Below are 22,983 nucleotides of genomic sequence, written 5' to 3' on the forward strand. Positions count from 1 at the left end.
GGGTCAGCTGGGGGCACGGGGAGTGACGGGCCCTGGGAGAGCTCAGAGAGGATGGCCTGCTGAGAGCAGGAATGCAGACAGGTTTGCTCCCGGAGTGACCCTGGCGGGGAGAGCCCCTCCATGGAGGACCCAGGAGGCCAGGTGGGGGTAAGCTCAGCCCTGAGGCTGCGTCCCTTATGTGGAGCCTGCAGGTGGTATGTGACCGACCTATCCCTTTCTACTGTCTCCCTCCCCTGGCTAGTGCAGTGACCCCAGGGAGACACTGCCCTGGGCGGTGAGCTGTCTGCTGGAAGGTGCAACTGTCCCTTGGGGAAAAGGAGAGTGCGAAGGAGCAAGGCAGAGAGGACAGGGCCTGAGGCCAGCGGCCTCTTAGCAACAGGCCCAGCAGCACTGAATGGGGTTCCTAGGGTGGACACCCAGGCCTCGGCCGTCCCGCCCCAGCCGCTCACCAGGGTGATGTCCCTGGAGGCAGCCGCAGCACTCATGTGCAGGCTGGGCTGCCGGACGGAGCTGCTGCAGTCCAGGGCCCGAGCAAAGGTGCCAACAGACCTGGGGAGGACGACACGCTGATTACTGAGGCTGGCCAAACAGGAGGGGCGGCAGGACCACACCTGGACCCGAAAAGGCGCACGAGGACACAGCCAGTCGGGGTGGTCCCAGGAGTGTGGCCCCTGGGCATCAAGTTAAAAAACTGCTCACACTGCAGGATCCCTGCAGGACAGATCCCAAGGCCTCCACATCCCCAGCGCCCCCTGCAGGGCCAAGGAGAGACAAGCACGCCAGGCGAAGCCCCAGCCCCCGAGCTCACCGGGCCACCACCAGAAACTGGTCAATCTGCTTGTCTATGAGCGGGTTGTGTGCCTCCCACACCTTGGTCTCCAGTTTGGACTGGTCGCGGCCATCCTCTTCGCCTGCAAGGAAGAAACGTGGCACTGTGAGACCAACAGAGTCTGCAAAGAGACCCCGCAGCTGCCGGCCAGGCCTGTTGGGGCCAAGGGTCTGCCTGCTTCGAGGGCTCCATGGGGGACGACGGGCCGCTGTCAGGAGCCACACACCCTCCTGCCAGTGCTGGGGGCGCAGGGGAGGGCCAAGTGAGCCCAGAAGTGGGTGTGGCACATGGGCGCACACATACACAAGCACAGGCATGCACACACATGCAGACACAGGTGCATGCGCACAAACACACGCTGTGGGGCACACTAGCACACGATGGGTTTTCACATCTGGAAACAGCGCACAGTGGGGCTGGAGTGACCACCTGGTCTTGGGTGGAGCAGCTGGAAGACAGGTGATGCTGGGAGGACGGCAGCACCCCTAGGAGGGCCCCCCAACCCCCGAGACAGGCTTGTCTTGGTTTAATGAGCTTCTCATTTAGAGACCCTGCAGCCTCCAGCAGCCCCATCACCACCAGGACGCAGGATGGTCCAGACATGGCACCTGCCACCCAAGGGCCTCTCATGGTCCCAAAAAGGGCCCCACCTCAGTCCATCTTTCTTTCCAGGAAGAAACCCCCACGCAGACAGCAGAGCGGGGGCGCAGTGGGCCATGGCTGTTTGGGGATTCTGTCCTGGGAGCCGCCAAAGGCTTCAGAACCAGCAGGCCAGGCTGCCTGTGATCAAGTGACCTCAACTCACGGAGAGGACAAAGGGCAGGGCTCTGCCAAGGCCCATCCACAAACCACTCAGCACCCTGATCCAGCAGCGATGAGCCTCCAGACTGAGGCCGGGGACCCTCACAATGTCAGCACACCCTGGGGAGCCTGGGGAGGGTCGGGGCTCGAGTGTAAAGTCGCCAAGGAAACATGACCCCATCACAGGGAATGTGAGGCCCCAGGGCCTGGTAGGAAAGCTCTGTACGTGACACACCCGGGCAAAGGTCGAAGGGCGTACACTGCTCGCAGTGCATGGAGGTCGGTGTCCGAGCCAGCTGTGGGGTTTTCCCAGTGTCATGTGTGGGCTCCTTCCTAGTGGGGACTCTACCCTGAGACCCCTCACCTGGGGCCAGGTGGGCACCAAGGACACTGGCATCCAGGGTCTAAGGGTGATTTGGCAGCTGGCCCGCGTCCCCATCTGTCCCTCCACACCCAGCTGACTTGCTCTCGGCTCTCACGGAGCATCACTTCGAAATCCCAAATGCATCAAAGGCAGGTGTATAACTTCATTCACTGCAAGGGCCATGGGCTCCAGGCGGCGTGGGGACACTCGCAACGGGTGCTGGTCCATCCCCTCTGCTCCAGCGGCCCAGGCCTCATCAGGGCCGCTCCTCCTGGCCGAAGCCGGCCGTGCCGAGGCCCCACCTCCTGGGACCCGCAGGCCCAGGGTCTGAGTGGCCGCTCAGAGGGGCTGAGGCACATTCTCCACCCAGCACCCAGGTGGCTGCTCAGAAAGTCAGGTCCTAACATTCGGGCTGCTTGGCATCCTCCTTTGGTCCTCATGTGGGTTCTCCTGTTTCGGGCTGGACGTGGCTGTCCCCAGGCCCTCAACCCTCAGGCTGGGAAGGCGGGACTGGCACCCGCCGGAGACTGGGCACCGTGGGGGTGGTGCCACGTCCAGAGGCCCCAGGGACCCCTGGGATGCCCAGTGCCTGGGGCTGCCCGTTCACGGACGGGCTGCACACAGGACACAGACAGATGCATGTGACAGACAGGCATGTGGACAGACAGAGGGAACTGTGCTGTCACCACACAGCCTCCTCCTTACATCTGACCAGATGGGCAGGACCCCAGAAAATCAGACAATAAAACCAACAAGGGGAAGGGTGCACATGGTGCAAGTATGTGACAGGTGTGTGTAAACTGACATGCACAAGGCAGGACCAGACAAAGGTGACATGTCACATCCGTGGAAGGAGACCAGTGGGCTGCAGAGGGAGGGGAAAGAAAGCAGAGAGAGCCAACGGAGGGGACAAGAGCCATGGCCACACCCCCTCCTCAAGGGTCACCAGCGCAAGCCGGTCCCTGAGACTGCCCCAGGCAGATGGAGGACAGGAAAGTCAGGACCCCGGCCAGCTGGAGCCTGGGGTCCAAGAGGACAGCCCCGTGTCCGCACATGCTGCGGGGCCTGCCCACCCAGCAGAGGTGAGCACACACACCAGCGGACACAGGATCGAGGCCAGGGCCAGCTGCACAGAAGCTCCAATGAGAGCAGGTGTGCGGAAGACACTGCAGGCTGCCCCAAGAGGTTCAGCTACAGCCCTCCTTCCCAGCTTGCAGTTACCCCCAGTTCTAGCAGAAAACGATGACACAGCCAGGGATGATGAGGGACAAGGTGACAGTAAGCAAGCGGTGGTGGCAGGGTCTTCAGGAGCAGGACGACAAAGAAGGCAGGTCCCCACTGAGGGCGGCTGCCTTCACAAGGACCAGGCCATGCAGGACCCCCGCCAGCCAGAGCGCCCTGCCCAGTGCCTCTGGGACAGGACGCAGCCCGCCCGAGTGCAGCCAGCACGTTCCAGTGACCAGAGAGAGCACAGCCTGAGATGCAGCATTGTCTCATGTGCCACCAAAGGGAGGCCCACAGAGCGCCCCAGTCACAGCTGTCAGACTGCCACACGGAAAGTGGCTTCACATCCCAGAGCTGCGCGTCGGGCGCCCGGCTGAGACAAGACGCACGGCCTCTCTGGTCACTGCGGTCCTGCCTATGGAGCGCACCAGGGGTCAGCCCACCCACCCACTCTGCCGGGGCTGCTGCAGGACCGGAGGTGGGGCGCAGTGCCCTCCACCACGGTGGCAGCGCCACCCATAGCAGAAGTTGGCGAAACAGGCAGATCCATTCAAATGAGTGTTTTGGAGACAAAACGAGTTTTAGAAAAGTTACGAAAACAACTGTGAAATGTGCACGTGCCGGGGTGGCCCCAGGACCCCTCCCCTGGCTCACGGTCACCCTGCCAAGCCCTACCTTCCTGTAATAGGTCGGTGACATCCGCCTGGTAGCGGTTCCCCACACGGATCTCCCCTTTGTCCGCCAGCAGCGTCTTCTGCTGTGGGTCGTAGACCAGCGAGTAGAAGAAGAAGTCCTGGAAAACAGCGCCGACGTCACGCGGCCACCCAACTCAAGTGGGAGAAAACAGACCTGGGGGCTAGCAAGGGCGCTGTGGTGACTGCATTTCTATCAACAGCAGCAGCTTAAAACCTGAGCTTATAAAAGTTTAACAGCAACAAGTCCTGAGACGTGTGGGAATGAACCTGACAGATTCTGGGCACGTCTGTGGGAAGATGGCAGTTTTCGTGTGGTTGCCACAGGAGACGCACACAAGTGCGAGTCACAGAATGTTCTGGACTGGGTGCCCAGAGCTGCCGCTCACCCCACCGCGCCACAACTCAGCCTCTTCACCTCACCCGCCAGCCCCCGACGGTCTGGCCTGCGCTTCCCAATGCAAGCCCCCAGCCCACTGTCCACCTGCCCCATCAGCCACCTCTCACCCTGTCCACTCTGTTCCCCTAAATAGGCCCCAAGGTGGTTCCTCTGTCCCTCAGGGCTCTGAGGGTCTGTGCTAAGCTGTCCTCTGGTGCACGTGCAAGGACGGCCTGCCTGGCCTGAGAGATGGCACCACACTGACCCTTGCCCAGATGAGCAGATCAGGGGAGACCCTGAGCAGACCAGGGTCTCAGGGCACGTGTTTTCTTACAGTGTAAGAATTACACGCTTCCTAAACAGATGAGTGGGGACAGGCAGAGGAGACCTAGGTGCCCACACCTGGAGCCACACACAGGTCCCTCCATGCCACTTAAAGCCACTTCTCCGCACACACAACATGACACACATGCGCTTGCCAGTTAAACCGTTTTACAGCATCCTCTTGGCTCACAAACGTCTCTCTGCGTCACTTCCTGTGTGGCTCTGTCATTAAAGGGTTTTTCTCAACTGCAGAGAGTACTCCCCACTCCCCGGTGGAAACATTCCTGGGGGGCCACTGCCCCTGCTCCCGCCTACCCAGTGGGAGGTGGTCACGCACAGCCCTCCCCACATGGGACCCAAGCCACCTTCTCCAAACGTGCCAGGCACGTGATGTCTCCTGAGCCCTGCCTGCTCTTCAGGATTCACTCCAGGCACTATCCTCCTGGCGGCTTCCCAAACCCCTGACTGTGAGTCAGGGCCTGGGCGCCGCCTCAGCGCCAGGCTGCCTCCCTGGACGCTGTCTGCTGTTCCCCACCCACCGTGTCCCACTGCGGCAGCCAGGCTGTGTCAGGGAGGGAGACAGTGGCCGACGACAAGTGGTGCCCACCCCGCAGGCGATGACATGCGTAGGGTGCCCCCTGCAGGCGATGACGCTGTGTGAAGCACCCCCATAGGCAATGACATGTATGTGGAGCACCCCCATAAGTGATGACATCTATGTGGGCCCCCACGCTCCCCCCACAGGCGATGCCACGTGTGTGGGGCCCCCACCCCTCCTCAGGTGGTAACACTTGTGTGTGAAGCCCCCACCTCCTCTCAGGTGATGACATGTGTGGGGTGGCTGCAGGCAGAGTGGGCAGAGTGGCTCAGGGAGGTCCCTCAGAGCCAGAGAACGGCCGCCTCTCACCCGACCCCAGGGGCTCCCTCACCGTTAGTCCCTCTAAGTCACTAAACTGCCTCAGCTGCCTCTGACCCAGCTGGCCTCAGAACATGCCATCTGTGCACTGACTGTCGCTCCCCAAGGGCATGTGCGCTGTCTGGAGACACTGCTGGTGTCACAACTCGGGGTGGGGGGGTGGCATCCCACAGTGGGTCTTGTCCAAGGGACAAGGAGGTTGGGCCCATGGTCCCAAGCCCATGGCCGCACTGACGTTTCCGATTTTATAAACTTAAGGGATGCTTCTCGTCGCTCGGCCAACATGGTTCTGGGCCAACACAGGTGGCTGTACGGCCCCAAAGAAATGGGCGGCAGTGGCCCAGTGGTGTGCTCAGGGCTGCACAGGCCTGGCCGCGGGCGCAGTGTGGCCGAGCCCGCCCGCCCCGCCCAGGGTGCCCGCACTGCGGCCTCACCTCCCGCTCCAGGTAGGACTTGAGTGACTCGGTCTCATTGAGCAGAGTGACACTGCACTTCCCTCTGCAAGAGAAAACGGCCGTCAGGGCAGGCAGGCTACCCTCTCGCACCCATCCAGCGCCAGCTACCTGATGTGGGTGGCTGGCAGGGACTCCAGCTGTCGCGAGAGAAACAGCTCCCGGTGCCGCAGCTGGTGCTTGAGCTTCTCGGGCAGGTCGACCATCTCAGGGTTCTCCATCTCCTCCTCCATCTCCCCTGAAGGACACGGGTGCCGTCAGCGGGACCCCCCAGCACCCGCCTGCCCCCCAGCAGCCCTGCATGGGTGCTCTTACCTTCCTCACCGTTGTCGGTGCCCGATCCGGTTTTGTAGCAGACTGACAGGGCTAGAGGACAGATGGGCCCAGACGCAGGTTAGTGACACAGCTGCCACTTGCTGCCTGCCAGAAGGCACGCCGTGCAGGGTAGACACGGGCGAAGACCACCAGGCATCCCACCCCGTCCGCCTCGCCCGCCCGCCCAGGGCTCCAGCAGCAGCCCCATGACCCTCGGCCAGTCTCCTTCCAGGCACACAGCACACTGCCCGCCCCGCCCCCAGGCTTGAGGGAGCCAGAGCTTCCCCAGACGCAAGGATACAAGGGGGGAGGGGGAGGAGGGTCCCCAAGTACTGTTGGCAGTGTGCCTGCTTCCTGCCCTGACGTGGACCCGGGGGCCACATGCTCCGGGCTGGGACAGTGCTGCCTGAGGGACCTGAAACTCGTGGGTGTCGGGGAGTGGGGGTGGGGAGGCCTCCACGATGGGGACCCCAGCACACAGCCTGGGGGTGGGGTGCCCTGAAGGCACCATGGAGGTCTGGGGTGGTTCAGGGCAGCAGGTGGGGACAACACCAGGGCAGGGGCATCAGAGCTTGGTTCTGGGCAGCGTTCTGGGGAGCCACCAGCCAGACAGCTAAATCCCTGTCCTCTGCCCCAGACTCAAAGGTGGGGGTACAGAGCAGTGTTCCCAGCTGCATGCCCCCACCCTGGGCCTCCCCTGTACCACCCAGAGCTGGCATGGAAGACCTGCCAGGCCACTTCCCACCCACGTCCCTCATCCCTCAGCCGGGAGCCACCACGGGCCTGTGGTCCTCTGCTGCCCCCCTGTGGTGGCTGCAGGGAGTCCTGGAACCCCTGGGCAGGAGAGCCCCCCAGACACTCTCAGCTGAGACTGAGGGCAGGATGGCCGGGGGAGGCGGTTCTGGGTCTGCTCCAGGCTGTGTTCACACTGCCAGCTCCCTCATCTCGCTGCCCACTCCCAGGGACCCCCTGAGCAACCCCGCCTGGAGATGTCACCAGCATCAAAATGCCTGTCCTGTGACAGCAGTGCTGGTCCAAGCAGCAGAAGAAACAGGAACTGGGGCCAGAGGTGGTCCCTGGCGACGGTCCTGTGGTCAGTGCCCACTTGGGTCCCACAGACGCAGCCCCTGACACGAGCCCACAGTGGCTCCTGGACCTGCACCCTGCCAGCGCTCCGTCAGCAGTGGTGAGCAGGGGGGCCGCAAAGGGGACTCCCAGGGCCATGCTCATGGCCTCAGGAAAGGCCAGGGCTTGGGTCAGGCTGGCCTCCGGCCCCCAGGAGCGCCCCTGCAGACCCCTGCCCCTTGCCACCAGCACTCCAAGACGGCCCTGGGCCCTGCAGCACCTGTGCCCCCAGGTGGTTAACGCAGGGCAGGTGGCTCATGGCACGGAGACCCCCTCCTCCGACACTGGTGGGCCCTGACCCTGGGCTCAGAGCTGGGACCTCACCCTAGAGGTACAGGCAAGCTGCGCACTCCCCTCAAAAGCTCACACACCCCACCGACTCTGGGGGCTCCAGGGAGGCCCTGTCACTTGTGCCTGAGGTTTTCCCGGCCAAGGTCTTGCTCTCAGGAGGACAGCTGTGGGGGAAGGGTGGCAAGCAGCTGTGGCCACAGCCACTGTGGCCTGAGGAGGCTGTGCTTGTGCCCCCACAAGGGGCCAGGGCCGAGCGGATGGTGGCCTCGGAGACCTGAGGAAGGCTCCACTAGTGTGGGGTGGCCCAGGGGCTTGTCCTTTGGGCTCCCAGGCCCAGAAGACACCCTAGCAGCGGACCTGACTGTGCAGTGGGCTCCCCTGGGCCTCCATCCCTGCTGCCAGAATTCCGGGCCCAGAGTGTCCACACACCGCCCACGACGCTGGGCACAGCAGCTCCTGGGGAGCCCACCAGACGGTGGAATGTGGCGCCTGCAGACCCGCTGCAACTCAGCACCAGCAGGAGGCTGGGATCCTCTGGGGACGCAGACGAGAGCTGCCTGATGGGCGGGCTGGTGGCCTTGCACGACGTGCTTCCTGAAGCTCTTTCTACCCCACAGCGTGGGACTTAAGGCACACAGGAGCCCCTCCAGACAGGCCTCCCGAGGCCACTTTCCGGGAAGCGTGATCACAGGCTGTCTGCAGGCACCTCAGGGCCATGGCCTGGGCTGGGATGCTGCCCTCTGCCAGACCCACCAGCTCCAACACAGCCCTTCTAGAAAACCACCCCCACCAGCTCCCGCCTGGAGCCTCTGGCCACTGGCCATCCTCTGGGCCACAGTGTGTCACCACGTAACTAGGGGGACTGTGATCACTCTGGGTCAGGAAGTGCACACAGGTGAGGAGATCCTTGGTCATCAACGCCCCCGAGCCCACAGTGAGCCAGCTGCCCTGGGCCACACACCAACCAGTCCACTCCTGGAGTCCTCATTAGTGTCCTGACGGCCTGAAGCAGGCACCAGCCTGCTGACACCTGCCAGGCTAGCAACCACACAAACACTCCTCGGGGTCACACAGCTCATGGACCCGAGACCCCCACTCTTGTGCTTGCCACTGGGAGGTCACAGTGCGGGGTGGTGGGCACAGGCTTTAGGGTCAGAAGCCGAGCAGCCACTGTGTCCCACCTCTAATGCTTCCCCCGCCAAGCTCAGCTTTGTCACTTGCCACTGAACACGGAGCCACACGGGGACACCACAAAGCATACAACAGCCAGAGAAAACTAAAGGGTATAAAACCACACTGAGCCTAGGCCCACAGCCACTCCTGCAACCTTGCGTGGCGCAGGGGCCCAGCCGAGAGCTTGTCCGCCCCGCGTGGCGCAGGGGCCTGCCCTGGGGGCCAGCCCAGCGGTGCTGACCTCAGGCACTGCTCAGGGCTTCATCCACCCCGGCTGCCAGGAACAAGGTCTTCCCTGTAACTGTGCCCGCCCAGTGACGAGAGCAGGATGCCACCTTATGGAACCCATGACAAACAAAGTGACTGCAGGCCGGACGGCCATCAGCAAGAATGCCCACAGCAGCCCTGTAGTCAAGCATCTGGGGACCAGGGACAGTTGCATGCCATGCCCACTGGGAGATGTCACACCCCATGGGCAACACCCTGACACCTCCCACCTCGCCGGCAGGCTGTGTAGAGGTGGCCTAACAGTACATCTGGGACATGGGCAGCTGTGGGCCAGCCCGCAGTCCGTGGTCACCAGGTCACAGGAAGGCTGGCTGTATGACAAGTGGGCGGCGAGCGAGCGTCCAGGCAGTGACTTAGACTTGGGTGTGAACTGTGAACACGGGGCTTCAGCGGCTCAGCACTGTTGGGGCCACGGTGGAAACCTCTTGCAAAGCACAGGAGCGAGAGTCGGCAGGACCAGCGACCCACAGCCCCACCCTCCAGGCGACACCCAGGAAACGGTCCAGCTGATCTGAAGTCTCAAAATTGATCGCATTGAGAAACCCCTGAGGCAGATGACCCCCCGATCCCCTGTGGTGACAAGCACACACCAGGACCCATGAAGCCCCACCTGGGCTGGGCACCCCGGACCCTGGGCCACAGATGTAGTAGGGGTGGGGGCGGGGAGGCAGAGCAGGCGGTGCAGGTGGCCTCCAAGGCCGGACTCCTGGCCTGGGGAGGGGCAGGGAAGGCAGGGCCGCCCACGCGGGGCCGAGACTCACTGGCATGCTTGTCGGCCAGGGCGATGAGGGCGCTGGAGATGTCCCGCCTGCGGTAGAAGCACACCACCTTGGCCTCCACGTTCCCGTTGGCCGTCTGCAACAGCAAGGGCACGTCACCAAAGGGGCCGCCCCAGGGCTCCCGAGCTAAGGGGCACAGCACCTCGACCCCGGACACTCACTGACCCGAACCCCCAGGCCTGCCCCCTCGGCCCCTCCCCCAGCAGGCCCCATGCCACCACCTCCATCGGGGACCGGGCTCCCCAGCCCCTCCCTGCAGCTTTGCATGCTTGAGGCCACAACCCAGTCGACCCCTGGCCACTGGGAAGGTCAGCTGTGACCAGAGTTCGGCGAAAGCTGCTCCGCCTCAAGCCTGAGCAGCCACTGCCTTTGCGGCTCCCGGAGGTGGCTGATGGAGGACAAACAGGTGGCCGCTGGCCCGTGTCACTCGGGACCCGAGAGGCAGCCCAGCTAGGGCCTGCAGTGTCCCCTCCCAGCACTAGGGCAAAATGCTGCCCTCATCATGACACCTGTGAGGGCCGCTACCGGATGGTGGGGACAGGCTCAAGGACTTGCAGAGCTCCACAAACATGGGGAGGGGGCAGCATGCATGCTCGGCAGGTGGCTGGGCCAGCGACCGTGCAGAAAGAACGTGTCTTTTCCCAACAACAGGAGCTCACGAAGTTTTAATAATAAGGCAAGGGTCACATCACAGTTCTCACCCTCGAAGAACTTTGTGTTCCAGCATTTGTGACAGCAAACGAAATTACCTTTAAGGAAAGTATTTAACTTTTCGTTACTTAATTCCTTTAGGCCAGGAATCTTTCAAGAAAGTCAGGAGTTTTCCACACCCATGAGTGTAAGCCACAGCGTGGCCAGCTCTACTGCGTCACAAACACTGTCCGATGCTGTCACACCCGCCAGTGTCTTCGGCAAGCAGAGGTGTTGCTGTGTGCCTCAACCACAGACCCCAGACCAAAAGTGCCTCCTGGAAACCTGGCCAGAGACCACCTGCTGTGCTCGATGACAGGGACGTTGTTGACAACTGTGAACGTTGTGGGTGTGACAGCACTGCACACGTCACCCAGGATGCAGCCTGTAGCGTCGATCCGAGTGGGACCCTTTGACCAGTGTCAGCCCCATTCTGGCAGTGTGTGCTGTCACGGATTGCACATATCTAGGGCCTCATGGGTCTTTGGTGACCCCCACACTGTGCCCTTCGCGTCCCCTCTGGCCCAGACTGTGCCCTGGTCTGTTCTGACAGCGTGGCCTGTGCACCAGCCAGGCAGAACCCAGGAGTCCCCCATGTCCCTCTGTGCTCAGCCCTCAGGACCCCAATCTATGTCCCCAGTCCGCTTGGGCCCCTCCCCATGTAGAGTCCCAAAGAACCCCAGGCAGAAAGCTGGGACAACTATAGCAAGGGCAGTGCTGGGAGCAGGCTGAGTGGGGTCCCCAGGGCCCCCAAAACCAAGCCCAGACACCTTGGGTAGGGAGAAGCCCCCCGGGTCCAGCGCCCGTGTCTCCTGCCGTTATCGCTTGCTGTACCCCGGAGACTCCCACGCCGGACGTTCCAACCCGAGCAGACTTCTGACGGCTTGTCTTCTGACGGCCCACGTCCCCCCACACCCCCCGCGTCATCCCCCCACGGCCCGACGTCCTTCCCCCTCCCCCTCAGTTCTCACAGCTCAGACCCCACCTTTCCTCCAAAACAGCAGTTTTCTCCAGCATATGAAGATTCTCCATGGCCACAACATAAACACAATACGTGTCCCATCTAAGTTCTATGGAGAAAACGCAACGATTCCTTTGAAAGTTCACAAAAGCCCAGAGCCCTGTGGGGTGGGGAGGCTCTGCTGGATGGCCAGCCGGTGCGTGAGCACAGGGCTCAGGAAGGGGACCCCAAGCGCAGCAGGCGGGTGACAGCTTTTCTTAATTGAATCGTTTCCAATTGACAGAGAAGGGCAGGGAATGCGGTGGCCCTTCTCCTGGTCCCTGGACGCCAATGCACCCTCACTTGTGAGACTCCTGTTCCCACCCAGACCCCCCAGTACCACCTGGCTGCTGCGTCTTCAGAGGGCCCCGGTCTTGACCTGCTGAGGCCATGAGGGCGCTCGGGAGCTCCCGGCTGTCCCCATGCTGGGCTCCCGCTTCCCATGGGACGTGGTTTAGGGACGCCAGGGTCCTCGGCCACATCTGCCCGGTCTGCTTGTCATCTTGTCCGTCGTCCCACTAACGACGCCCAACCACTGCAGCGAGCCTTTCACCCAGTCCCTGCACTCTGGCCGTTTCGGGGGCTTCAACCTCATCACCGAAGCCTCCACTCCACCTTCATCGCCACGTCAGGGCTCTTCCTCACTCGAGTCCCCACCCTGTCGCTCCGAGGACATGCATGGCTTGTTTACACTGGTCCCTTCTGCTCCGGCATGAGCTCTTCTTGGTTTGTCTTGATCAGTTTTCTCGTTCAAGGCCTCCCCTGAGCGACTCCCCTCTGCAGGCGTCCTCCCCGTCCCCGAGGGGCTGGGCTCCACACAGGGGGCGCCCCACTGCATGCCCACACGTAGCAAGGGGTGGTCACTCGCAGCCGTGCAGCTGAGAACAGTCACCACTTCTCCTGCTGGCCCGGGGGCTCAGCCACATTGAGCAGGGCACCGGTTCCAAAGCAGTGGCCTCACAAGGCGTCCTGGCCACTGGCCTGACCCTGCCACCTCCAGACCCAGCTCTCAGCCTCTGGGAGCTGCCAGGTCCCTGCAACTGGCCCGACCAGCTCAGGCTACAGCTCCTCCTCCCAGTGGTGGTGGCAGGTGGTGCAGTTAAGAGGCCGGTGAGCACGGCGGGTCAGGGTTCAGCTGTGGCTAAGTGTGACCCTTGGAGGGTCAGCACCGCGACCTTCCCACTGTCCTGCCTGGTCCCAAGACCCCAAAGCTGTGCTGTCACATGGAGGCACAGCCAGGTCCTCCCCTCAATGGCACGAGTGACAATGGGGTCTTATGGGAGGGGGGCTGCTCTGGAAGGGAGGGAGGGACCCAGGGGAGGGGTAGCTGCAGGGCCAGGGATGTGTTGGGAGGAGGGAACACGTCCGCCCCCCAGCACCACCCGGATCACCTCCAACCGGGGGCCAGCAGGAGACGGGGAGGGTGGCTCACGCCTCTGGTCAGAGAGTTCCTTGGGGGACTGCCTACCCAGGACAGTGAGGGGCTCTGGGCACAGGCGGAGGCCAGTCCGGGAGGGAGAAGCAACAGGGCCGGAGCCCGCGAACCCACTCCCCTGCCCCATTGCCTGGCAGGCTCTGGGCGCCCCGTTGACAGGCACAGGCACAGGCACCTCCTCTCTGCAGATGTGGAGCGAGATGAGAGGGGGTGGCCCAAGCGAGCGGCAAGGGAGGCAGAGGGACAGCAGCCACCCTGAGCCCCGACACCCCTCTGCCCGATGCAGAGTGCCACTTCCATGGGTCTCGGTTGGTCCCAGGAATCATCCAACCCAGACCCTCAACACTTTTGTTCTGCTCAGGCCCCGCTGAGCATGTCCCTCAAATGAGGCCACCAAGGAGCCAGGTCTAGGCAGGTGACCCTGGGACAAAGCCATCGAAAGGTCTGAGCAGAGCGGCGGTCTGCCCCCACACCCCAGGCTCCTGCAAACACTGCAGAGGCTGGGGGCCTGTGGTCTCGTCAGTGACAGTGGCTCCTGGGCGGAGTCCCAGGAAGGATAGCACCCTGCCATCCCCAGGCAGGGCCAGAGTCCTGCACACACACACACACACACGGGCACACACACTCACATACACACACACACGGGCATACATAGACACATGCAGACACACACACGTGCTACCTTGTTCAGCTCTTCGATTCTGCGGATCAGGTAAGGGTTGCTGGAAGAGTTCTCGAAGTAGACGTAGTCTGCAAACAGGCAGAGACAGTGTCACAGTGTCACACGTGGGACGGGGCCGCCATGCTTGCAAGGCTCCCACCTCCCTGGGGACCCAGGGCAGCCCCCACCCCCTCCACTCACTCGCGCCCTCAGCTCTGGGTACAGGCAGGAAGAAGTGAAGGCCTCCATCCCAGTGGGGAGAAGACGTACCCAGAACCAAGGCCCTGCTGGGCGGAGGCAGAGATGAGGCAGGAGGGGCCGGCAGCCCTCCCCACCCATTCCCACCCCAGCTGTCCCCCAGGGACTCTGACCGTCCTGGGGGAGGGCAAGAGGGATGGCGACAGGTACCACGGGACCCTACACAGTCACCAGTGCCCCACCTTCTCTCCAGAAACAAAAGCAGTAAACGGAGGCCGGGGCTTCCCGGGCAGGGCGGGCATGGCCCCATCTAGTGCCCAGAGAGACAGAGGTTGCTGCCCCGCTACGCCCCCCAGACTGTGGGGTCCCCACACACAAACCACCCGTGCTCTGGCTCCCCACAGGCCCCACAGGGGAAAGCTACGCCATGGCTCAGAGGAATTCCAGACAAGCCCACAGGGGGAGGCCTAGGACGCCATGAAGCCACCCAGCTGCCAGCCTGCCGCCCAGCCGACGAAACAGTGCTGCGGGCTCCAGGAGCAGCTGGGCCAAGGTCCCCACCCACCTGCACCAGGAGGGCCCCCTGCCCTTCGCAGCCCACAGGGAGGCCCAGGCCCACAGCTGAGCAGCAGGCTCGCCTGGGCTGGAATCCAGTTAAAGCCTGATGTGGCCCTGATGCCCACAACTGGCACTGACCTACAAACTGCGGTAAGGCCAGCAAACGCCAATGGACCAGGCCAGCCCTCTGCACACGGGAGGTCCCAGCTGAGCTGCCTGGACCCTGTGAAGGGGCCTCTTGCCATTGACACACACCTGAGAGCACACACTTAGGAGGACACACCTGTGGGAATGCACCTAAGGCACACCTGTGAGTGCACACAGTGAACACTGCCCCTGGGACCGACAGGCAGCTGAGAGCAGGTCCACGGAGGTTCGCCTCTGGGGGCAGGCGTCCTGAGCTTACATCGTGGCCATGCTGTATGGCCCGTGAAAATGCCAGGATTCACTGAACTGTCTGTCCATGCAAAATGTTGAATTTAATCCCATGTAAATTATATCTCAATCGAGTGATTTTTATAAAAAGGTCTCAAATCAACCATCTAAGCTTTCAAGCAAGAAACCAGATAAAGAACAAATTGAAGCTGAACTAGTCACTCACGTACGCCCCAAACAGGACTGAAGCGCACACCCCCACAAGTGGGGGACACACAGACCAGTGCGAGTCTGTCCAGTGGCAGAGTTCTCGCAGGGCCCGGGTGGCTTGTGGGTCATATGCGCATGACAGCTGCAGCCAGGGCAGGCAAGGGTGAGCACACGGGGTGAGGGGGGTGTGGGGGGACTGGGCTGTCCCACAGCCGTCGCGCTGGTGACATGACGAAACCCACAGTACTTGCGCCTGAGGGGAGCCGAGTCTCAGTGCAGGTGAATCGTGCAGCAAGTGGGACGAACACAGACGCGGTGGACTGCTGACGCACTCGGCACACCCGCCAGACCTGGCCCGATGGACAGAACACAGATGACCAATGGCAGGAATGAGGAGACAGCACATCTGGCTGCTGAGAAACAGCTTTCTGCCAAAAAATCTCACAACTCAGACAAAACAGACCAATTGCTTCAAAGACATGACGTACCAAGGCTCACACCAGGAGGCACAGGTAACCCGGACTCAGTCAAGAAATTAACTCATTAAAGAAATTGAAACCTTCCCATAACCACCCCAAAAAAGAAAGCTAAGAAGGAAAAGCCCTTCTGGCTCAGAGGGTTTCACTGGCAAACGTACCATCTAAGGCAGACTTAACACCAGTTCCACTTTAATTCTCCAGGAAGCAGAGGGGAGGGAGGGGACACGTCCCAGCCACACTGCAGCACGCAGGGCCACACTGCACCTCTCGTGAACACAGGCGCAAAGCTTCTCAACAAAACACTAGCAAAGTGAGGTGGGCAGTGGAGAACAGGCCAGCACAGGGGTCAGCCGGGAACACAAGCCGTTTCAACATCGAAAATCATGTTGGCATAAAAAAGAACCAGATGGCTGGCTCGCAGAGGCAGGAGGGCCTGGCCACACACGACATGTATTCCCATAAAAACCCTTAAGCCAACTAGGGGTTAAAGAGAACTTCGACCTGGGCAGCCGATGGCTCAGTTGGCTGGAGCACAAACTCTGAGCAGGGTCGCCAGTTCGATTCCTGTATGGGATGGTGGGCTGTGCCCCCTGCAACTAAAGACTGAAGCGCAATGGAGCTGAGCTGCGCCCTCCACTAGATTTAAGGACAACTTGGAGCTGACGGGCCCTGAAGAAGTGCACTGCTCCCCAATTAAAATAAATAAATAAAAATTTAAATTTTTTAAAAAAACTTCTTTAAAAAAAAGGGGGAACTTCGACCTGATAAAGGGCATCTATGAAAGACCTACAGCGAGTGTCACACTTAACAATGGAACCCTGGCCGCTTCACCAAGGTCAGGGGCACAGCAAGGCCGTTGGCTGCACTGCTCGCTTGGCACCAATGAGCAGAAAAAGAGGTGAGGGGGGCACACGGGCTGGAAACGTGCTATGTGCAGATGATGTCATTTCTACGTCGAGATTCTGAGCCTTCAATAAAGGAGTTGGAACTAATGGGTAAGGGTTCAGCAGGCTTGTGCAGTAAGAAAATGATATATAAAAGTACCACTTATGACAGCACCAATAAACATTAAATACTGACATATCAATTTAACAAGCGATCTACAGATCTTTCACGATGTAGAGTTGTGTGTGAAAATCTGTGCTGAAAACTACACACGTCCGACGTCATGGGCCAGAGAACAGGCAGAAGGCAGACAGCACCAGCCTTGCAGGACGAGGCTAACCCACGGGGGCACATGGGTGCTAACACAGCACGTTCTCACATACTTCTGGCTGGTGAAATTAGAAATGAAACAATAATAGTTGAGCACAACTTTTTGTAATAACGTTGGTCTACAGATGAGGAGAGGTGGATCGCCTTGGGGGAGGACATTTGCTCAATGGGGGTTCAAGGTCAGGGTATCTGTCATCAAAAGCAGTCGCAGATGTCAGTGTGTGCCGTGCTCCTCTGTTTCATCTCTGTCAGATACTGATATCTATCTACCAGCGTGTGATTTTAATTAAGGAAATGCATGGCTTGGAAGGGTCTGCAAAACCCTTAGATTTTTCTCTTGACATTTTCCATGTCACATCGGTGCACTGAAGGGTTAACTCAGCAGGCCTGAGTTGTCCACACCCTGCACAGTCCAAAAAGTTTGGCCCTTGACCTGCTCCAGCGATGTCACGTCAAAGTCCTTTAAGCGTCCTGGGCTCGTGGGCCCCACGGTGTGTGCTAACAATGTGATTTGTGGTGGGGCTAGAGGTTAGCATGAGCTCTGAAGGGCTGGAGACTGAGTGACAAAGGCCAGACATACAGACAGTCAGCCATGACTACGTGACTAGCCTGGGACAAATACTGGACAGAGGTTGGTGAGCCAGACTTCCCGCGTCCCATCACACGCAGTGGTGGGAGAATTAGACACCATCCAGGACTCCACAGGCAGAAGCCAAGAGGATGCATGCACCTGGCTTCTGTTGGCCCGTTACTGTTGTTAACAACCCATGATCAGAAGCAGGCTGCTGTGATTTCTATGGGTCCTGCCAGTGAACGACGGAGCCCAGGACACGGCAGTTGTGTGCCCAAGCACAGACCCAGCACGCCCACCGCCCTGGGCAGCAAGCAGGTCTGGAAGCAGACACTCCCTCTGCCCTGCTTTGAGGCCGAGAGGCCAGCCAGCAAAAGTGCCCATGGCAAGCACAGGTGGGAAAGCATCTCTTCTCATTTTATTATACTTCTGACAGTAAGAAAGTTGCATGAAGCAGTCTGCGATTCAAACGTGAGTTGTCAACAAAAGGACTTTACCGCAGCCTTAGTTTTGCGTCAAGCCCTATTTTACATACAGTGGTACCTGTTTTTGAACGTAATCAGTCCCGGAAGACCATTCAAGGTCTGAAACATTCGAAAACAGCTGACAGCTTGGCCTCAGGATCTTGCACTCAGTGGAAGCCACGTGACATGCTCAACTTCTGAGTTGTGTTCGAAAACCAAAGCATTTACTTCCGGGTTTATGGCGTTCTAAACCGAAATATTCATCAACAGAGATGTTCGAAAACCGAGGTACTACTGTCATTTTGAGGTGAATTTGTAGAGGACCACGATGGAGCATGTAGCAAGATGGATTCCCAGAGGTACTGGGTGGTTAACAACAGTGCCTGAAGACTAGTCCTTCTCGGTCTGAAAACTTTGATTTCCAGCCAGAGTGGAAGACATCGCACTGAGATTTAACAGCCGCTGCTGGGTGGGGCGAGAAATGCTCAGCTTCTATTTCTGATAGAAGTTCCCAGAACTGGTGATAGTTAAGTCCACAGGGTCAGATAAAGTTCAAGGTGGGAAAACTAAAATGCCTTCTACGAAATACTGTTGGCATGTCACCAAATGGGTGACAATAGGCTTTCAGTGTCTCTCACTTGAATGAGCTTTGTAAATGTGTCCTCTTCTGCTCCACATTTTATCACTATCATTTGTAATGTTGTCTGTAACAGCAAGGGCCGCCCCCAAGAAGCAGAGCCTTGTGTGTGAGCCTGTTCCCCACGTCTCCGTCCTATGCTGGCCCTCAGTGGCCTGAGCACGGTGCCTGGCAGGTCCTCTTTATGCCACCATTGGCTCAGATGCCGGCCTCCTCTGTGGACACCACACAAACCCAGAGGCCACGTGTCACCAGCCGTGGGGACCATGGAAACCCAGTCAGCTTCACCTGAGGGTGCCATCACATCTTACATCTTAGTGCATCCCACTTCAGTTTGCACTGGTCCCCAGCTGCTCTGGGGATATTCTCAATGTGCTTGGTCCATGCACACAGCTCAACTGGCAGTAACCGGGAGGACCGGGCGCCTGCTGCCTCACGAGGGAGAAACAAGCCACCTGCCCTGTGTCCACATGTGGGTCACACCCCTCCCTTCAGCTCGGGTCATCCACACTTTTCTCTGGAGGTTGCAATCAAACTTGCTATATCACCATCAGTAAACAGCTTTCTTTGCTTGGCTGATAAATGAGTTACTCTTCCATGTGTCAGAAAGTCTTCTTCTTTTGACTTTTTTGTTATCCATTGAAAAATGTAAAAACCTCTCTTTGCTCATGAGTCACAGTGATAGGCAGTGGCCGCAGCTTGCCCATCCTGTATGAGGAGACTGCATATTGGCAACGATGCCCCTTCTCCCTCAAATGGATCCATACGACAGCTTCACACAATCCCAACCAAAACCCACCGTTTCTTTTTCTGTAGAAACCAACAAGCCAGTCCTAAGCTTCACGTGGGAACCCGAGGCACTGGGACAGACTAAAGAGCTTCCAAAGGACAAAGTCGGAAGACTGCCAGAACCCAACCGCAAACTGACTGTGAAGTCACAGCAGCCTGGCTGCATGCACATACAGGGACACACAGACCAGTGGGAGAGAACAAAGGGACAGACGCAGCCACACAAGTGGCACGTGCTGGACAGCATGGACATTCTGAGGAGAAAGCACAGTCGAATTTAACCAATGGCAACGGGACAATTGGACGTTTACATGAGGAAAAAAAAAAAAAACACAAAAAAAACACACCACAAAACACCCCAGTCTTGACTGTTACCTCACAAAAATTAACTTCAAATGGATCGTGAACTTAAAAAGTTCTATAAAAAAACAGGATAAAAACCTGTGTAGCCTTAGATCAGGCAGGTTTCACAGATATGTAAGATGCACCCATTATAAAAAAGTCTGCAAAAAACCACATCTGACAAAGGGCTGAAATCCAGAGAATAAAACGAACTCTCACAACCCAACAAGAAAACAAATGACTGAACTTTAAAAACCGGGCAAAAGATTTCTGCAGGTGACCAAAGACCCATGAGTGGTGAATAAACACACGAGAAGAGCCCCACAGCACTTGTCACCAGGGAAGTGCAAAGTGAAACTTTGCCACGCTGCCCAGCACACCCACCAGACACTGTGCAAAAGCAAAAAGCTGATCAGCCCAGGTCTGGGGAGAATGCAGGGGCACTGGGACCCTCGGCAGTGCCGGCAAGAATGCAACGTGCTGGCAGCCACTTTGCAAATAACATCAGCTTCTCATGGTCAAATGTGCATTGCAATTCAGACAAACGACCCCAATCCTGGGTACTTCTGTGACATGACACTAAGCACAGGTGTTCACATCACAGTGGCTTTATTCCTATCGCCAGCAGCTGCAACCAGCCTGCTGTGACCCTCCACAAGATGCATTGGGAGGCAGGTGGAGTCCCCATGAATGGGTCCCCGATCCCGTACACATAAGGGAAGCAGGTCTGTCGGAGCCTTGACCTTGGACTTCCAGCTGCAGACTGTGAGAGGTACACTGCCCTTGTTTATGAGCCACACAGTGCATGGCCTTGTTATAGCAGCCTGAGCCGACTAGGACAGGCCCAAATGTCCACCCACTGCTGAATGAACTATGGTCCACACAGTGGATTCTGTCCAGCAAACAAATGGACCACAGGCACAGGGACACAGGGATGAGTGAAAGAGCCAGACTCCACAGGATGCATTTCGACGACATTCTCTAAAAGGAGCAGGAAAGGTCAGTGGTAGCCGGGAGCTGGAGGACAAGGGGACTGTCTGTGGGCTGCCCTGAGGGTCGGCAGTGCCACATCACTGTGTACACCTGTCAGCATCAGGGAACTGTGACAACTGAGAGTCACATGTGCAGAGTCCACTTCAATACACCTGACTTTAAATGTGACACACACATAGTCAAGTCCTGTCAGTCACAGCAGTTATGTCCTACAGACTTACCACAAACACGGAATTAGTGAGCAGGAACCACTGCTCCTGGGGGACACAGGCTGAGGGTGCTGCCAGCCCCTGGTCACACATTCTCAGCAGCCCGACTCAGGACCTGTGCCGTGTGTTCCAGTAGAGACTCCTAGTTTGGTGCACGTGGCCGAGTCGTGGACAGAGCTCAGAGCAGCAGCCCCGGGGCTCAGGCCTCAGGGGAGCCCACCTACCACACGGGTTTGCTCCGGGAGGCACATCCCAGCCTCCTGCACTCAGGACACTGTGGACAGCTCAGTGTACACTCGGGGCCACTTTAAATAGTGCAGTCGTCAACAAAAATACGAAAACTACAGCACTAGCAGGCCAGGAGAGGGCCACTCGTCTGCAGTGAGGAGCTGGAGCGCACAGAGGCTCATGTCCAGTCGTGTGGGTGCTGGCGCCTGAGCGAGCCGGTTCTCTGCACATCTGCTGGATGGACAGAGCCACCTGCCACCCCTGGCTCTTCTCTGAAGGCGCTGCCGGGCGCCCACCACTGACAGCCACCACTCCCACCAGGAGCACGTCCAACTCCCGGCTGGCCACTGCCCAGGCCCTGTGCTGACCCTGGTCCCCTCAAGTGGCCACAGAAGAAATGACCCCCAGGGAGCCCAACCCACAGCACCCCGAAGAGCCCATCTGCCTGGCACTCACAGAGCCTCCCGGAGCCCGCTGGCCACTCAAACCCCCTTCCTGCTGGGAGGTGCTGCCCTCTGTGCACCTCACTCCCATGACAAATGACCCCTTGTCACCCAGAGGAATCTGGCCTTCACCTTGGGGTCCTGAGCCCAGCCAGTACCCACTCGTGAGAGTGACACTGGGGGCTGAGAAGGGCAGGCTGGGGCCACCGGGCAGAGGGTGAAGTGGAGCCCAGAGGCACCGGGAGGGGCGGGGCCGGATTCCAGGCCCGCTAAGGGGCTCAGACTTGACCCTCCACACCAGGATACCGCTGAGCACTGTTAGGCAGGGGACACGAGCAGATCAGCACCTAAGGCAGGTGACAGAAGGTGGTCAGGGAGGGGCCAAAAGGGCCCAGGGCGCGGGCACAGGCCTCGGAGCTGGGAGAAGACGTCCAACCAGGAGGAATGAGGCCCTGGGAGTGTGCGGAGGGCAGGTGGTGCCCGTGGGCGCCTGAGGCCACCATGTGCAGGAGGGACTCAAGGGACCAGCACGGGCAGGGCAGGCAGGCTCCTGAGAGCATCTGAGCAGCCCCGCCCACCAGGCCCCCCCCAGGGCCACCCCGACACGGGCAGCGGCACCCGGGCTCAGCCACTGTGAAGACTGCACCAGCACCCCTCGCCAGCCATGCGGGGTCCTGGGAGCCCAGGAAGGTTGTGTGCTGCCATGAGCTGTGTGCCCCCACCCCCGCTGCCCTAAGGACAGACAGGCGCGGAGAGTGAGGCCCTGGGCAGATGAAGAGGACACACTGCAGAGCCTGAACTCCTGAGAGAAGGCACATTGGGGTGCCGGGGGGTTGGGCAGGGGCCTTAGGGTGGTTCCTCCGGGGGACTCGGGGCAACAGACTAGTGGGACCTGCCCGGAATCCAGGTGGGCGCACCACCACTTCAGCTGGAGGCAGCCCGGGAGGAGCCCTGCAGTCCCAACCACAGGCGCCCGCCTCCATGCCTGGCATGTCCAGCACCCATGTCCACATGTCCGGATGCCCTGCTGAGCCAGCCTCCAGGAAGGCACTGGAAACACGCAGGGGTGCCCAGACCCCAAGGGTCCCGCCCTGTGGGGCCCAGGCGTGAGGGATTCGCTCCAACTCAGATCAGCAGCTGCTTCTTTTTAATCCAAGAGCTGAAGGGTCAAACTTTTCTCTCAAAGCCACAAGTGGGGCCCAACCCCTGGGGCAGCTCAGCACTTCCCTGAAGGCCACTCATAAGTTGGGGGCTCATGCTTGGCACTGTCTTACCTGGTCAAAAGCTTAAAATAAAAAAACGAAAGCAGCGTTTCTGACAGCAGGACAGCGTGCTGACGTAATGAACGCAGCAGGACACAAAACCGATGATGTGGGGAGGGCAGAGGCTGCCTGGTGGCAGGATGTTCCTGGCACTTTTTTAAAGTATATTTGAAAAAACAAACTATCCATAAGAATGGGTGTTAACTTCTTGCAATGGAAGGAAAAAAATTTAAAAAAAACCTGTGGGAAACGGTCAGAGCCTGTCAGCCGCA

The 22,983-nt window shown here is 59.4% G+C and overlaps 1 protein-coding gene across 5 annotated transcripts in view; it reads right to left on the reverse strand.

Moving 5' to 3' along the window:
- Nucleotides 1–22,983, reverse strand: part of MTA1 (metastasis associated 1) — a 34,059-nt gene that overhangs the window by 8,053 nt on the left and 3,023 nt on the right. For 3 of the 5 annotated variants that reach the window (XR_012494478.1, XM_074326761.1, XM_074326760.1), the window contains exons 2-9: nt 13,760–13,827; nt 9,935–10,028; nt 6,297–6,347; nt 6,093–6,219; nt 5,964–6,027; nt 3,894–4,011; nt 809–911; nt 450–549 (exon numbers count right to left, since the gene is read on the reverse strand). Coding sequence is in view for 4 of the 5 variants with exons in the window: in XM_074326761.1 (XP_074182862.1) it covers nt 450–549; nt 809–911; nt 3,894–4,011; nt 5,964–6,027; nt 6,093–6,219; nt 6,297–6,347; nt 9,935–10,028; nt 13,760–13,827 (725 nt within the window). In the remaining variant the exon portion in view is untranslated. Of the gene's footprint in view, nt 1–449; nt 550–808; nt 912–3,893; nt 4,012–5,963; nt 6,028–6,092; nt 6,220–6,296; nt 6,348–9,934; nt 10,029–10,653; nt 10,702–13,759; nt 13,828–22,983 lie in introns of all 5 variants that reach the window. The other 2 variants (XM_074326759.1, XM_074326758.1) reach the window with 1 other exon arrangement.

Source organism: Rhinolophus sinicus, linkage group LG03, assembly GCF_036562045.2.
Source record: "Rhinolophus sinicus isolate RSC01 linkage group LG03, ASM3656204v1, whole genome shotgun sequence".
NCBI lineage: Eukaryota > Metazoa > Chordata > Mammalia > Chiroptera > Rhinolophidae > Rhinolophus > Rhinolophus sinicus.